This window comes from Fibroporia radiculosa, assembly GCF_000313525.1.
Source record: "Fibroporia radiculosa TFFH 294 genomic supercontigs, scaffold9638, whole genome shotgun sequence".
Taxonomy (NCBI): Eukaryota; Fungi; Basidiomycota; class Agaricomycetes; order Polyporales; family Fibroporiaceae; genus Fibroporia; species Fibroporia radiculosa.
This window is the reverse complement of record NW_012133463.1, coordinates 44299-58159: the sequence shown is the minus strand read 5'-3', so window position 1 is coordinate 58159 and position 13861 is coordinate 44299. Positions and strand designations below refer to the sequence as shown.

The 13861-nt window shown below is 57.1% G+C and overlaps 6 protein-coding genes across 6 annotated transcripts; 3 read left to right on the top strand and 3 right to left on the bottom strand.

Annotated features, from left to right (window-relative positions):
* Positions 1-1042: 1042 nt before the first annotated feature.
* FIBRA_06938 (uncharacterized protein) lies at positions 1043-2419 on the bottom strand (the record flags this gene model as incomplete). The annotated part of the gene is made up of 4 exons (XM_012328641.1): positions 1043-1354; positions 1411-1958; positions 2012-2227; positions 2389-2419. 4 exons carry the CDS (start codon positions 2417-2419, stop codon positions 1043-1045), a joined length of 1107 nt encoding a protein of 368 aa, XP_012184031.1.
* Positions 2420-3071: 652 nt separating this feature from the next.
* Positions 3072-4526, top strand: FIBRA_06937 (uncharacterized protein; the record flags this gene model as incomplete). Its single annotated transcript, XM_012328640.1, has 10 exons — positions 3072-3111; positions 3172-3242; positions 3290-3306; positions 3369-3419; positions 3493-3614; positions 3681-3846; positions 3904-4046; positions 4103-4169; positions 4227-4254; positions 4317-4526. The coding sequence occupies 10 exons, from the start codon at positions 3072-3074 to the stop codon at positions 4524-4526; spliced, it is 915 nt and encodes a 304-aa protein (XP_012184030.1).
* A 539-nt stretch (positions 4527-5065) lies between these two features.
* On the bottom strand, positions 5066-5511 carry FIBRA_06936 (uncharacterized protein; the record flags this gene model as incomplete). The annotated part of the gene is made up of 2 exons (XM_012328639.1): positions 5066-5145; positions 5202-5511. The coding sequence occupies 2 exons, from the start codon at positions 5509-5511 to the stop codon at positions 5066-5068; spliced, it is 390 nt and encodes a 129-aa protein (XP_012184029.1).
* A 375-nt stretch (positions 5512-5886) lies between these two features.
* Positions 5887-6416, top strand: FIBRA_06935 (uncharacterized protein; the record flags this gene model as incomplete). Its single annotated transcript, XM_012328638.1, has 2 exons — positions 5887-6184; positions 6253-6416. The coding sequence occupies 2 exons, from the start codon at positions 5887-5889 to the stop codon at positions 6414-6416; spliced, it is 462 nt and encodes a 153-aa protein (XP_012184028.1).
* Positions 6417-8077: 1661 nt separating this feature from the next.
* Positions 8078-9048, bottom strand: FIBRA_06934 (uncharacterized protein; the record flags this gene model as incomplete). Its single annotated transcript, XM_012328637.1, has 3 exons — positions 8078-8331; positions 8373-8505; positions 8563-9048. 3 exons carry the CDS (start codon positions 9046-9048, stop codon positions 8078-8080), a joined length of 873 nt encoding a protein of 290 aa, XP_012184027.1.
* An 856-nt stretch (positions 9049-9904) lies between these two features.
* Positions 9905-11955, top strand: FIBRA_06933 (uncharacterized protein; the record flags this gene model as incomplete). The annotated part of the gene is made up of 7 exons (XM_012328636.1): positions 9905-9948; positions 9997-10783; positions 10830-10908; positions 10971-11058; positions 11120-11181; positions 11233-11603; positions 11680-11955. 7 exons carry the CDS (start codon positions 9905-9907, stop codon positions 11953-11955), a joined length of 1707 nt encoding a protein of 568 aa, XP_012184026.1.
* Between the last annotated feature and the right edge of the window lie 1906 nt (positions 11956-13861).

Sequence of the window (13861 nt, the reverse complement as noted above, 5' to 3'; positions counted from 1 at the left end):
TCGGATGCCCCCCGCCACACGCGGGCGGTTTTGCACTTGGCAGTCCGCCCCAGCCGACTCGTCGCTTGTCGCTGCCAGTCGGAGGGCGGCGCGATCCAACGGCCGCGTCGTCGTCTGCAGGTTTGAGGTGTGTCGCCATCGCCATCGCCACCGCCATCGCTGTCTTCCATGACCCGTGGGGAAACCCGATAAGACTTGAGATCCGCCCGCCACGGACCCCTCTGCGCGCCCTTCTTCCAACTCCACAGCTGGTGGCGGCGGACTGCTGACCTCCCCGACTTGCTTGGCCAACGCTTCTCGCCGCCTGCTCCAGCCGTGCACCCCGCCCGCCCCACTCGACTCGACGCTGCTCGCGTCCCCGCACGCATGCTTGGCAAGCGAGACGGTCCCGCTCGTGGCCCGACGGGCGCTGGTGCCCACTCTGACATCATGATCCCACTGCAGGATTCCTGTCGAAGAAACGATGCTCGGCGATGCACACGAGCTCTCGCACCCTCCGACGCCCTCTCCGCGGGCCCATCTCACATAGACTCGGACGGCGATAGAACGGTTATTATCTGTTATCGCAGCAGTGCCCATGGCGTCGTCCGACGACGGCATCGCGCACACGACCAGCCCACACGCCGGCGACGCCACTGCATCCCGCCCTGCGGCACGTCGCTGGTGCGCGGCAAGGGAGGCGTGAGATGAGAGGAGAGATGCAGATTGGGCTGGCCACCAGCCGAGATCCGCAGGGAATTAGAGTCCGGCTCTTGCACTACGCGAATTCGATGCGCCAAGTAATCCTTGGCGGGCGCGCGAGCTGGTCGCCGTCGCCATCAGCTCTAGACGGAATCACAACGACACGCAACTCCAGTCCTCAGGCCTATCTGGAGTTGCCGACGGTGGGCACACTCTCCAACACTGCCGTGCACGCACGAGCCCCACATTCAGCCAGCCGGACCTCTAAGATAATTCGCTAAAAAGATATCAGTAGATACGAACGTTAACATGCACTCGTTTACGTAAGTCAACATCAGACTACTCGACATCGTTTGGACATCTAAATAGCCATTCTGACCTTGAGCTTGTCGCCGTCGACAATCTCTTGCCTCTTCGCCTCCAGCTCCTCCATATCCCACTGACAGCTGATGTATCGTCCAGATAACCAAGCCCTAGGCTCCCGTGCAAGCCAAACGATGGTGTGCGAGGCAATTTCCGGCGTGTCGATGAGGTACGCCTTGAAATCGTCCGATATATCTGCGTTCATGTCGGTGGGGATTGCACCGGGATGCACTGCGAGTGCAACAACACCCTTGTCTCCGTATTCATTCGTCAGGAGCTCCGCGAAGCGAAGCTGCGCAAGCTTCGACATCTGCAAAGATCACAACATGAGCTTCGCCCCAGACATACAAAGTAGCCGGAGCGTACCCCGTACGCAGAGTTATGCGTCTCAATGATCCCATGGGCAGCCGCGCTGCTGACGAGGATGATCGTCTTGTTTCCCTTGCTCTCGACGAGCAGCGGCAACGCAGCCCGCGTGACTTCATACGTTCCGCGAATGTTCACATCCCAAGTGTGCCACCACAGCTTCGGGTCCGAGTCTGCGATGAGGGAGCCGGGGTTGCAGGCACCGGCGTTGTTGATCACAATATCGAGCCGTCCGAATGTCTCCTTGACCTTCGCTATGGCGGCGTCCACTTGGGCAGTGTCACTCGCGTCGACGTTGACCGTCAGGACCTTGAGCGACTGGCCCGGACGCGTCGCCGCGGCCTCACACGCAGCCTTTGTCGCACTGAGATCGGAGCGGGCGAGAAGCACAAGTCCAGAGGCGCCAGATTGCGCAAACGCGATTGCGATGGCCTTTCCAATGCCCCTCGACGCGCCAGTTACGAGGACGACCTGTCCGGCGAGGTTGGCTTTTGCGGGGTCGATCGCAGGGTATGTATCATGACGCGCAGTCTTTACAAATTCCAGACCTAAGCGAAGTGTTTAGAGTAGGACAAGCCATGGATAGGGCGAGGACGCTTACCGGCATGAGGAGGGAAGTTGACTTTCATCGTTATGATCGCTGGGTTGTTGACAGGCGCGGCTATGTGCTGGATACCGTGCAGCGCCTGACCGCATCTTGGCGTTATATACGCAGTGAGGCCGGCGTCAGCACCTTGATCGTAGACTACAAGAAAGATGTCGATTTTCCGTTCATTGGGATTTGCACCATCTTTGAGCTTGAGGCCACGGGTCCATTCTGAGCCACTGTGAGCGACATGCTTGGATCCCTATGAGATTCGAGTCGCCGGCGGGTGTGTTGTGGTAGGATAGGAATGAGCAACGGGGGTGCGTGGATGCATGCCAGCGCCCGGACGAATGACTCGGAAGGCTGGCGCTACCAGGACGCGTCATGCTCACGTGAGACACTCTTCAAATTAGCTATTGCCATTTTGGTGAATCCGTCAGGTCCTCACCACCTGGCAGCTCAACTTTCTCATCTGACGGTGTTGAACTTCTCACTCTGGCCTCTATCTCTATCCTGCCTCGGTGTTAATTTAAATTTCCAGCTGAGAGGGAGGCAACATGCTCACTTGCTTGGTGGGGTTGTACATCTGGCGTCTTTGGGATTCGCATGGAGTCCCGCCTCGTCTCGAAGCCACACACTGTGCCAGACGAGCTGGACGCTGCTCAGAGTGTTGCTCAGCTGCCTTTCAGGCGGCTTTCTATGTCTACTACTTATGGCTCGGAGGAGCACACGATGTTATGCGAGTGGCTTGGCGCCTCACTGCCGTTCCGTTTGCACCGGGTGTTCCTAGCTCCCTGGATACATTGCGCTCAATGTCAGAGCCGACGGGCCACCCGCGACAGGAATTCCTCATTGAGACGACCGAAACCCGTTCCAGCAACAGAAGCGCTGTCATGTACGTACTCATGACCTACTTGCTTTGGGCTGAGCCCCTAAGTACCCGGCTGCTTCACGTGGAGGGTTTGGGGACAGGGGGATTGTCCTCTGGCTTGTCGAGCACACCAGCACCAGCTCCGGCGGCGAGTACTGACAGGTGCTGCTGCATTCCTGCGGCCCTCCCGGTGCCGCCTGACCGATGCCGGACGTCGACAGAGATCGCCAAGTTGGGTTCGAGCGTGAGTGCATCCTGCCAGCGGCCTTGTCTTCCGCCCCTGACGCGAGTTGCGCCCCACCAGTGACCTTCAAATTCGCTCTGTCCGCCGTCACTTTCTTGGCGTACGATACGCTGCTGAATATTGGAGATGAGGTGCGTGTCGAAGGCCGTGCAGCGAGTTGTGCTGAAGCAGCCAGCAGATAGACTACGTCTGGAGGTTGGCAGGGAGTTCCTTGGCAATGTGACCGCGATTGAACTCACCTTTGACTTCGCATTTAGAGGCCCGAGGTCGTGGGTGACATGGGCGTACGCGTTCATCAGACACGTTCCGTATCTCGCACTAGTGCTCGTGCCATTTCTCCCGTCCTGACATGTAATGCTATGCTCATGCTGCACCGTACAGATCGATCATTGCCTTCACCTTCTTTGAATGGCGCCCAGAACAGTGCAGAGCCTGGATCGCGTACCAGCTGTCCTTCAACGAAGCCCTCACCATCGCCGTAGAAGGCGTACTAATCGTCCGCAGTACGTATGTTGCACCTGGCGGATCATCCAGGCTGCAGAGCTCACGCCCTTGCCTGCGTGTACTAGTTTATGCGCTGTACAACCGCAACCGGCTGGTCATAGCCGCAGTCCTTTTCCTGTACATGTCTGAAATCACGCTCATGATCGTCGTCATTGCCGTCAGCATTCCCGGCATGCGCTTCGACGAGCAGTGTGTCATCACGGACACCCCGGGCATCTTTACCTCGTACTGGTGCGCATCGTGCGCTTCTCCTGAGCCTTGAATCCTGATTGCGGTCTTGGTGCGCAGGATAATCTCGCTCGCGTTCGAAACCATTCTGTTCGCCCTGACCCTGGTCAAGTTCTTCACGAGCATGAGCAGATATCTCGGCCGCCATTCACTGCTCTTTGCCCTCGTGCGCGATGGCACGTGGGCATATGCTATGACGTTCGGTAAGGCTCTCGCCGCACGCCTTTACACCCTGGCCACTCCTGACGGCACCCTGCAGTGATCATGCTGATGAACACGCTCGTGTATCACCTGGTCAAGGGCACCCTGGCGGGCGTGTGTTTTTGGTGCGTCCTCTGCTACGAATCCCGCTCTCGTTCAAGTTGACGCCCTCTGCCATGCAGTTGGGAGCTGGCTATCATGTCCTTTGCCGTACGTCTCGTCGCCCGCGCTGTCCGCAGGAGACCCTGTCGCTCACGCTCGCTTGTCTCTAGGGCGCGCACGTTCTCCTCAACTTGCGACGGCTCGCGGCGGACCGGTCTGTCATAGAGCTGCCCTTGTCGGTCGGCGTGGACGACACCATCCAATTTACGTCGCACATCGACCACGCAGGCGAAGGGACGGCAACCGGGATCACCAACGAGAGCGAAGTCACCATGGAGATGCGCAACCTGAAAGGGTGCAGCCTGAGTTGCCGTGCGTAACATCATGTTCCTTGGCACCCCTCAATTTATTGCGCAGCCACGTCCGTCACTGTAGCCTAGGTTCTTACCATGTATTCTCAACGTTATTAGAAGATTCGACACACATCGCGACTACTACTTGTATAATGCTTATTATATATCGTGTTCCGGCTACACTAGTAGGAGATAATTCATAGTGCTGTATATCGATAGCGCCCCATTTCCCAGCCACGCATCGCCTTCGTAAAGCCTACAGTCTGCGCATTCGAATCGAAAGACGCGTCAGGATGTGGACACGGCTCGCCGCCGCTCAAGCGACAGGAAACTCGGTTGAAATTCAAAAGACCGCCTACAACCGAGCGCGATGACGCCAGTTCCGCCAACGACAGCTCCCAGCCGGCGGATCCGGGGAGGACCAGACGGTGCGAGAACTGTCGGCCGTATCCGTCACATTCGTGCCCGAGTCCTCCTAACTCAAGTAGCAAGGAACGGCGAACCACGCGTTGCAGCGTCCACCTACGCCTCTCCGAGACTTCTGCGCACTGCTTGCTTGAGAGCGGTCACCGATCCTTCAGGTAGTCGAGCACGACTTTGGCGTTAGGGCTGCGGCTGCTCGCCACCGTCGCTCGGGCGAGACGATCTAGAGGCGCGTTCAGATATGTCCGCGGCGGGGAAGAGTGCGGATGCAGCGCGTACCGCTGGCGGTCCCGGCGGGTGTGATGGCGAAGTAGTGGGGGGCCCAGCCGCTCAACGACAGCTGCGTGCTCGCGGCGCTGCCCGCGGGCGTCCAGCCCAGCGCCGTGGCGAGGTCTTCGGTGATGTACAGGGTCTGGTTGTCGAGCAGGACCTTGAACTCTTTGGGTTCTGGCAGGAAGGCGTTGGCGGTGTTGGAGACGGTGCGCGCGGGCGGTATGGTGCGGCCGAATACGCTTGGGGGCGCATGTGGACGTCGAATCTCGGGCCACATGGCCAAACGGCGCGAGAGCATCAGGATGACTGTCGACATCGTGCCAATGGGTTGGACACCAACTGGGTATATTATCATGCAAGAATTATCAGAGAGTCCGCAGATGCGACCTACCGCAGAGTGAACAGAAAGAAGTTGCGCTTCAAGTACTGAGCGCCGTTGAAATCTCAGCACCAGCCACCGTCACAAGCGCCCGTCTCCTTCAAATAGCCGCCGGGATGAGAGTCAGACTCTGGCAATACCCACCTTCAACAGTTGAACGTTGTCGTAGATATCCTGCACATCTGCAGCACCAGTAAGTCAATGTAAATAGTCACCGCGCACAGGCTACAGTGTTCATATCCGAGTCCCGTGCTGTTACTGCCCATGTCGCTGACCCAAATCCAAGTCTGAGTTTGGCAGACGGCCGCCGTGATGTCTATTGCAGCGCTTCGACTTTCTCGGTTATTTACCCCAACGTACGCCAAGCTCATCAACGCACAGCTCGTCCATCCAGCGCAGTCCCAGGTGGTCAAGCCCAACGAGCTCCGGTCTGCGTTGGCGCGGCCACTGAACGTCGCGCTATACGAGCCCGATAAGTCCCCGTCGTTCCTCGCTGCCAGTCTGTCGTACGGCATAATCAAAGGTGGGGCTGCCCCCTTTTTATCCTGCGTCGGGAGCGCGTCTCACGAAGACACAGGACACCCGTTCCTGGATGGGAACAAACGCACCGGTCTGCTCGCGCGCTGTTCGAGCTGTCCAGAACGCTGACTGCTGCCCCCACCCCCTCCACACACACAGCCTTCTTTCTTGCGAACGAGTATCTGCGCGCACAGGGCCACCCTGGTCTCGCGGACGGCGGGAAAGTGAGCGATGTCAATAAAGACCTGATCGCCTGTGCGGAGCGCCATATTGGTGTGGCAAGCGGCAAGTTGGATGTCGCAGATCTTGCCAGAGACCCTTGAATATGACATGCATCTGCAGGGAAGACTGTGCGCCGTGTATTCGGAACTGGAGCGTCAGAAATCCATCATTGATAGGCTTTGTCCTCACAGGTGTCAGTTAGACTCGAACGTCCTGGGATACCAGGCAGTGATGTTCAACGGCCACGAAGGTGTATTTGAGGCAGCCCCACCTGCCTATCGAGTCAGGAAACGCTTGGTCTCGTCCGCTAAATTCGAAAATCCAAATTATCTGTCTCCTGTGAAAATCGTTTAGTATCAATCGTTCGCTACAACTAGATCATGAATTCGCTGAAAATCCCACATGCAGACCTGATGAACTTGATGCGGATTCACGTTTTCCCAGTGCTTTAGCCTTCATCGAGACCAATACTCGTGGAAGTAGCATAATATCCAAGGAGCGGAGGGAGCTGGTGGGCGGTCTTACGTGTTAGCAGCTCCCCCGGTGCATTCCTGGTTAATCTTGTACATGTGCTTCTGAGACGTACAAGGACTATCAGAACCTCGGGCAGATGTGAATTGGCGTGATGCCACGATTGTCTCGGTGAGGAAAGACTCACGGTCTTGTGGGACAGAATGTGGAAGCAGACGGTGATCAAAGCGAAGGACATCGATCCAAACGAAGCGTCGGTCAGATAGCAGACGACGACAACACTTACCGTGACGCTGCGAGCAGTTACTGGAAGGACGCCTGGTGGTACTCGTATTTGCAGAACTGGGCGTGGTCCTTATCCCTAGTCGTCTTCGCACCTAGTTGGAGTGGCCGAACACGGACGATACCTCAGAATTTTTCAAACGATGACACGAGGACGTACTCGAATTCGCCTTGAACACCGACTCGGACCCGGCCCAAGACTCAAGTTCTCTCCGCACAGTGCCAGCTCTCCTCGAAGCTGACGGCATACCCACAGATGATTGCCGGGCTCTCCGTCATTCAGGCTCTGCGCCAGCAGAGACGTGGACGCTGGATGGGCTCATGCGCTGGCCACTATCCGGACGACACCCAGGTAGGCGAGCCACCTTCCCTGCGGGGGGCGTCACCAGACACTGTTCGACGCCTCGCGCCACGACGTACTCAAGCCAGAAGCAGCGCGGGTGCAAGAACGTTGCTAGTCATGGGGCGATCCCTCTCATACTCGCTTCCGACCGGCGCTGGGCCTCCATCGCTCAGAGCGAGATGCGAAGAGACCGGCCAGGCTCCGTTGAAGCCTGGCCGGGCTTCCATGAGTACTCGGGGAAACACTTACGAGGATTGTAGAATGCGAGAGGACCGCGTGCAGTTCAACGGGGACGAGCCGCCCGGAGCGGTGGAAACTGGGTTTCGAGAACCAGCAGATACGGATCCATGCACATGGACAGCAGACTCGCCAGGATCAGATCTGGCCAAGGTGAACATTGGCCGGGTGCGTTTATGGAGATATTCCAGACCATCCGGCAGTCACCAGCGTGGTCGCACTAGAGCTCCTGCCTTCGCTCTTGTACTAGGCTTCGCAATCGGATATCTAGAGCGCCAAGACTCTGACGCCAACGCGGAGCATAATTATCTCAAGTATTGCCGCACATTTCTGAATGGAACAGCCTACTAGTCTGTCAGCACCCGAGTCTGCTAAAAACTACACATTATGACACAATACATCTATTCAAACCTTACCGCACGCAACCATTCATGGCATGGCCATGTCGACGTCGTCGTCGGCCATTGCGACGATCGCCCTCTCTTTTCCCTTTCCTCGCAATTGCATATCTTCGTCGGGCAAGGTTATGTCATCCACGTCGCTGAGACTGAAAACGTCCTCTGGGCACAGGTCTTCCAGATGGAGATCATACTCTTCGGCGTACGCGGCGAGCTCCTCTTCATCAAGGTCTTCGGGGATAGTGCTTATTGGCTCATGAGCTACCGCAGGGAAGCGAGCAAAGGCTAAATGCGGGGCATCTCAATCCGCCAGATGATGGACTCACGCTGGATATGCCGCTCCCACTCGTCCATGTCTTCCATGTCCGGATCGAACGAAGAACCAACCTCGAACGCATACGAAAGTCGGTATTCATGCTGCTGCTTGCGCTTCCCGCTTGAAATGAGGCGCCGGAAAAGCTGGGCGGGGGCGTGTTCACGCCGCATCTGATTCTGATCGTGACAAAAAAGACGCACCTCGTCGTTAATAAATTCCTCGTCATCCTCTTCTTCATTGTCCATGACCTCGTCGTCACCGTCACTGCTCGTGTCGCTCTGCGCACATCGTCTGCCCTTGATCTTCCGCTCGCGATCTTTCTGCGAGCGCTCCAAGCACCGTGCTCTGAACCTCTCTCGGAGAAAGGCCTTGCGTGGCGCCTCCTCCGTCGGAACAGCAGCGGCCTGGGAGATTCCGCGTGAGCTGGACGGGAGCTCGCCACCCAAAGTGACTCTGCGCTTGGGAGGCTTTCCTAAGCGCGTTGCCGTAGGAGAGCTGGCTGTGTGTTGCTTGTATTGGCCACGACGGCGGGCGAACGCGTCGGCTCCTGGAGAGGACACGGGCGAGGAGGTGTCGCATGCGAGAGGAGAGGAGTTGTGTGGCGGGTTGCTCCAGGAAACGTTATGGAAGCGAGGAGACCTGGAGGGAGTGCTGGGAGATGAGAGCAAAATTGGGGCTTGTAGCATGGTTGTCTATGTTGCGGTGAGAGCGGAAGAGCGTGACCTGGGACGCGACGCGACATGCGCGTTATTTTGGGTTGTTTGTCCATTGCAAGCTCGGCAGAGTCGGATTCCGCCCTTTGCGTTCTGGGATTGAGGCCGGCAGGGATCACCCTGTTCTGTCCGTCTGATTTCTTTTACCTGCGCTTCTCCCACCGTCTTGGCTTCCCTGCTTGCTGCCTGATAACACACGGCGGAGTCCACTGTTAGGCGGGATCACGAGAGTCTGCTCGCGGTCCGTCCGCTCTTTTCGAGACTCGCTCACAGACACGGGACCCGAATCGCCTCAGTGCCGCTCTCCGCAAGCTGTGCTGTACTTGGAACAATTGGTGGGCTGCTAAGGGAGGAGTCGGCATCATGAACGAACTCAATTGAGTTGGTCAGCCTCTCATGTGCGCATGATGTCTTCCGGTGGTTTTCTCTCAGTGTTATTGATTCTACAATCAGGGTTAGACAGCTTGTGGTCCCTGATTTCTCTCCATCTGTGTCAGCACGGGAGGCTGAGTAGCCGATGGGTGGCCTTTGTGTCTCTCCACTGCCCGCTGCCAGATATCGCAGGACGATGCGCACCGCCGCGTTCCGTGCGTGGCCCGGATGGCTTGCCTGGGTAGTCAGGCTGTACGTAACGAACAGGGCCATCTCGATAGTTAACTGCGGCTAGCCGCCGCGATTGACTTGCAGGCGTCAATCGCCACCGACCGTTTCGAGCCTTGCGGCGTACGCTCTCCTGCTAAACTTATATACACTAGGCCTTGCGACCTCTCTGATGCCTGTCATCCACATCCACAACCCCTTTTATTCCCGATAGCTTCTGTATTTCGCCATGCTGGTCCCCATGTTCGCCTCCTCGCAGCACCGTAGAGACTGGTGAGTCCTTTCCTATGTGGCGCACCTCGTGACCAACCAGACCACCAGTGCTCGGAAGCAGCAGGAGTTACGGACCAAACGCCAGCTCCTTCCGACTGTCTACTCCCAGCCTCTCACAGACGACGACCAGAAGATTCTCGGCCTCTCCTTATCTCAGGTGGTGGACGAGTGCAATGCCACCGCCATTGCTCCCTCGGCAGTCCTACAAACTTACACCAAACGATCCCTGCTGGCCCAGGATGCCACAAACTGCCTCGCAGACTTCATGATTTCCGAGGTCGAGAAGCGCTCTGTCCCACTGCAGCGGCCTCTGACTGGGGTTGTTGTGAGTCTGAAGGACTGCATAGACGTGGAGGGGTATGACACCACCTGTGCATGTTCTGGCAACGTGGGACACCCTAGGGCCTCGTCAGCTCCAATCGTGCGTCTCCTTCGTGACGCCGGTGCTCAGATGCACGTCAAGACAACGCTGCCTACCGGGTTTTTCTCCCTTGAGACGCTATCTGACTTGTTCGGAGAGACATCAAACCCTTACAACCCCGCGTTCTCACCTGGGGCGTCGACTGGCGGTGGAGGAGCGTTGCTGGCGTATCAGGGCACTCTCATTGAAATTGGGAGCGATATTGCTGGCAGCCTCCGCTATCCCGCAGCGTACTGCGGGGTGTATGGCATGAAGGGCTCCGTGGGTCGGTTCCCCTCGTATGCGTGCGAGTCTCCATTGCCTGGGCTGGAGGGTGTACCAACGATAGTGGGCCCGATGGCACGGACGTTAGACGACCTAGCGGAGTTTTGGAAGCGAGTTGTGGATATGCGACCTTGGCTCTATGACCATACCGTGCGTGCCATTTTCGCCTTTGCGAGCTTTAGGCTTACGTCCACAGTGCTCTCCGCTGCCGTGGCGGCCTGTGGACTTTGTGTTGAGCGGACGGAAGCCGAAGTGGGGCATCGTTTGGTCCGATGGTGCGGGGTCTTCGTCCCTGATTGACATTTGAAGACGCGTGGCGACTAATGCGAATAACCAGGTGTTATCCCCCCATCCCCTGCCGCCCTGCGCGCGCTGAATGAGAGCGTAGACGCTCTGCGGCGAGCGGGGCACGAAGTTGTGGACTTGTGAGTGCTGTCATTCGCAGTGTCAGCTTGGTCTGTCGCTCAGGGTCTTTGCAATCAACAGTCATTCACCAAACATCGTCGAAGGCCTCAAGATCGGCTACAAGCTTCTCTTCTCGGACGGAGGTGGGTGGCCGATCTGTCGCGTGCTGCGAAGATTCGCTTAAATGAAGACAGGGGAAACGCTCCTGGCGCCGATGCGGAAGGGCGAGACCCTCAACGGCGGACTGCTCAACGCCACTCGGCTGCTGCAGCTCCCCTTGTTCGTTAAGAAGGCGCTGGCGCTGCTGCTCCGCTCGCTCTCGCGCCCCACCGGGAGAAATGACGCATGGGCAGCTCTACTTGAGACGTTCCACGAGATGACGCCGGCCGACGAGCGCAGGACGATTGTCGAGCGGGAAGCGTACCGGGCCGCTTGGCACACCGAGTGGCAGGCACAAGGAATAGACTTTGTACTCACGATCCCACACTCGCTGCCACCCATCCCGCGAGGCGAAACTGGCACCGTGTCTTTAGTTTCATCGGGATATACGTTCATCTTCAATATCGTGAGTCACAGCTTCTTTTGCAGCGTGGGCGACTGCGGCTCGTTGAAGATGGTTGTGCTGATGCGCTATTACTAAGCTTGACTACGCCGCTGGTGTCCTCCCTGTAACATACGTGGACGAGCTTATGGATTGTCTGCCTGAGGACTTTGTGCAGAGCAAGGAGTTTGCGAACTTCAACGACATTGCGAGGGGGGCGTATTCGGTGTACGATTCCAGCGCGATGCACGGGCTGCCGATGGCTGTGCAAGTGGTTGGGCAGCGGCTGGAGGAGGAGAAGGTCCTTGCGGGTATGAAGATCGTCGAACAAGCCCTGTGGGAAGCAGGCAAGGGCTTTGCGCCGAAGAAGTTCTGAGGATCATGAGCGTGGGTGGGTGCGGACAATCTATTCTTACTCAAGCGCATTTTGCTGCTTGGCTATCTTACACTTGCTCAGTGCCCTTCTCTGCGGCTACTCCCATCTAATGCGAGAGGATCTCGTGTATGAGTAATGTTGCGTCTTGGTTAGATGAGGTTTAATAGCTGTTATTTTCAGCTTTGTAAGTGCTGTAAATTATCATAATATCGCCTGTGTTATAACATTTGTAATTTACGTTGTTTCGCGTTTGCCCTGCGGGGAAGGACTGTCTACGATTCTTATATCCGAGCCACTGTATATATGCAAGGACAGCACTGTCAACATCGTCTGACTGCACTGACAGCCTAAGCTCGAGTCTCGCAGCGTTCGCCCGTGTCATGCAACAAGCTTAGCATTACGAATACCTTGTCTCAGAGCAAGTCGGCCCCTCCGTCGAGATTGGCCGATGAAGCCGATGCCAGACAAGTCTACCGTTAGGGCACGAGTGCACGATACGCATTGAGGGCGAACGCTTTGCCTGTGCCACCATGCATATCAGCAAAGGCGAAACAGATCTGTATGCCACTTATCTCCCCATGACTCCTGAGCTGCTCGATAGTCCACCCTTCAAATCATGATAAGAAGCCAGCTATCTTCTGCTGCTTGTTCCCAAGGGAGAGCGAGCACCCAGGACGCCCCGCAATACTGCAGACGAACGGCTTGGCAGAATGTTGCGCATCGGTGTAGACGTTGGAGGTACGTGGCTCTTTTGTGGTGGTTTCGCCAGTCAGTGCACCGTGGTTGGGGAGGGCGAGCCTGGCGCGGGGGCAAGGCATGTTGAGGGATGTGCGGTGCTCAGAGTCCTGCGTTTTGTTCTGCTTGGAAGCACAGAAGCGACATGGTTGACTCAATCCTCCATCTCCGCAGGCACAAACACAGACGGGGTGCTGATTGATGTGACCCGCCTTCACGAGCCGTCTCGCGGCGTGCTTGCGCACCACAAATCGCCTACTACTCCGGATGTCTCGGTGGGGATCGAAGCAGCGGTGCGAGAGGTGCTCACCCTTGCGGCAGTGCCTCCAGAGAACGTCTCCTGTCTTAGCATCGGCACCACCGCATTCATCAACGCTGTTCTGGAGGCGGACGCACGCCGGCTGGCAAGAGTCGCAGTCATCCGATTGTGTGGGCCCTATACGAAGCAGTGTCCGCCCTTTATCGACTTCCCGCCCCGATTGCGCGCTTTAACCGAGGGGCATGTTGGATACGTTGATGGCGGTTCCGAAAGTTCGTGCTGGAATTCGGATGTGTGCTTCCCTTGCTAATTTTACTCTAGTCGATGGCAGGGAAATCTTTCCTCTCGACGAGGCGCAGATAATCGAACAATGTGCGCAAATCAAAGGGAAAGGGATTCAAAATGTGCACGAGATTATGCCCGTCTAATTGCTCAATGCTAACTTAATATCAGGTGGTTTTGTGCGGCATCTACTCCCCTCTTGAAGCCGGTGGAAAGCAAGAACTTGCCGCAGCGAAGCTTGTTGAGCGAGAATTAGGCCCATCCGTGAACATCGTATGCTCCCAAGATGGTGCCTCTCTTTCATGATTTACTGCATACTGCCCCAGATTTGCTCACATGATCATGCAGTCGGCCAGGTCGGATTTCTCGAGCGCGAGAACGCCTCAATCCTCAACGCGTCCATCCTCACATTCGCACAGCGCACGATTCGCGGCTTTCAGAGCGCCATGCATGCCCTCAAACTTTCTTGTCCCTTGTTCCTGACGCAGAATGACGGTACGCTGACCACGGCTGCCTCTGCCGCGCGTCTGCCCATCCGCACATTCGCCTCGGGGCCGACCAACTCAATGCGTGGTGCAGCATTTTTGGCTGGCTTGGACGAGCAGAAGACTGCGCAGCAGCGCAAGTCCA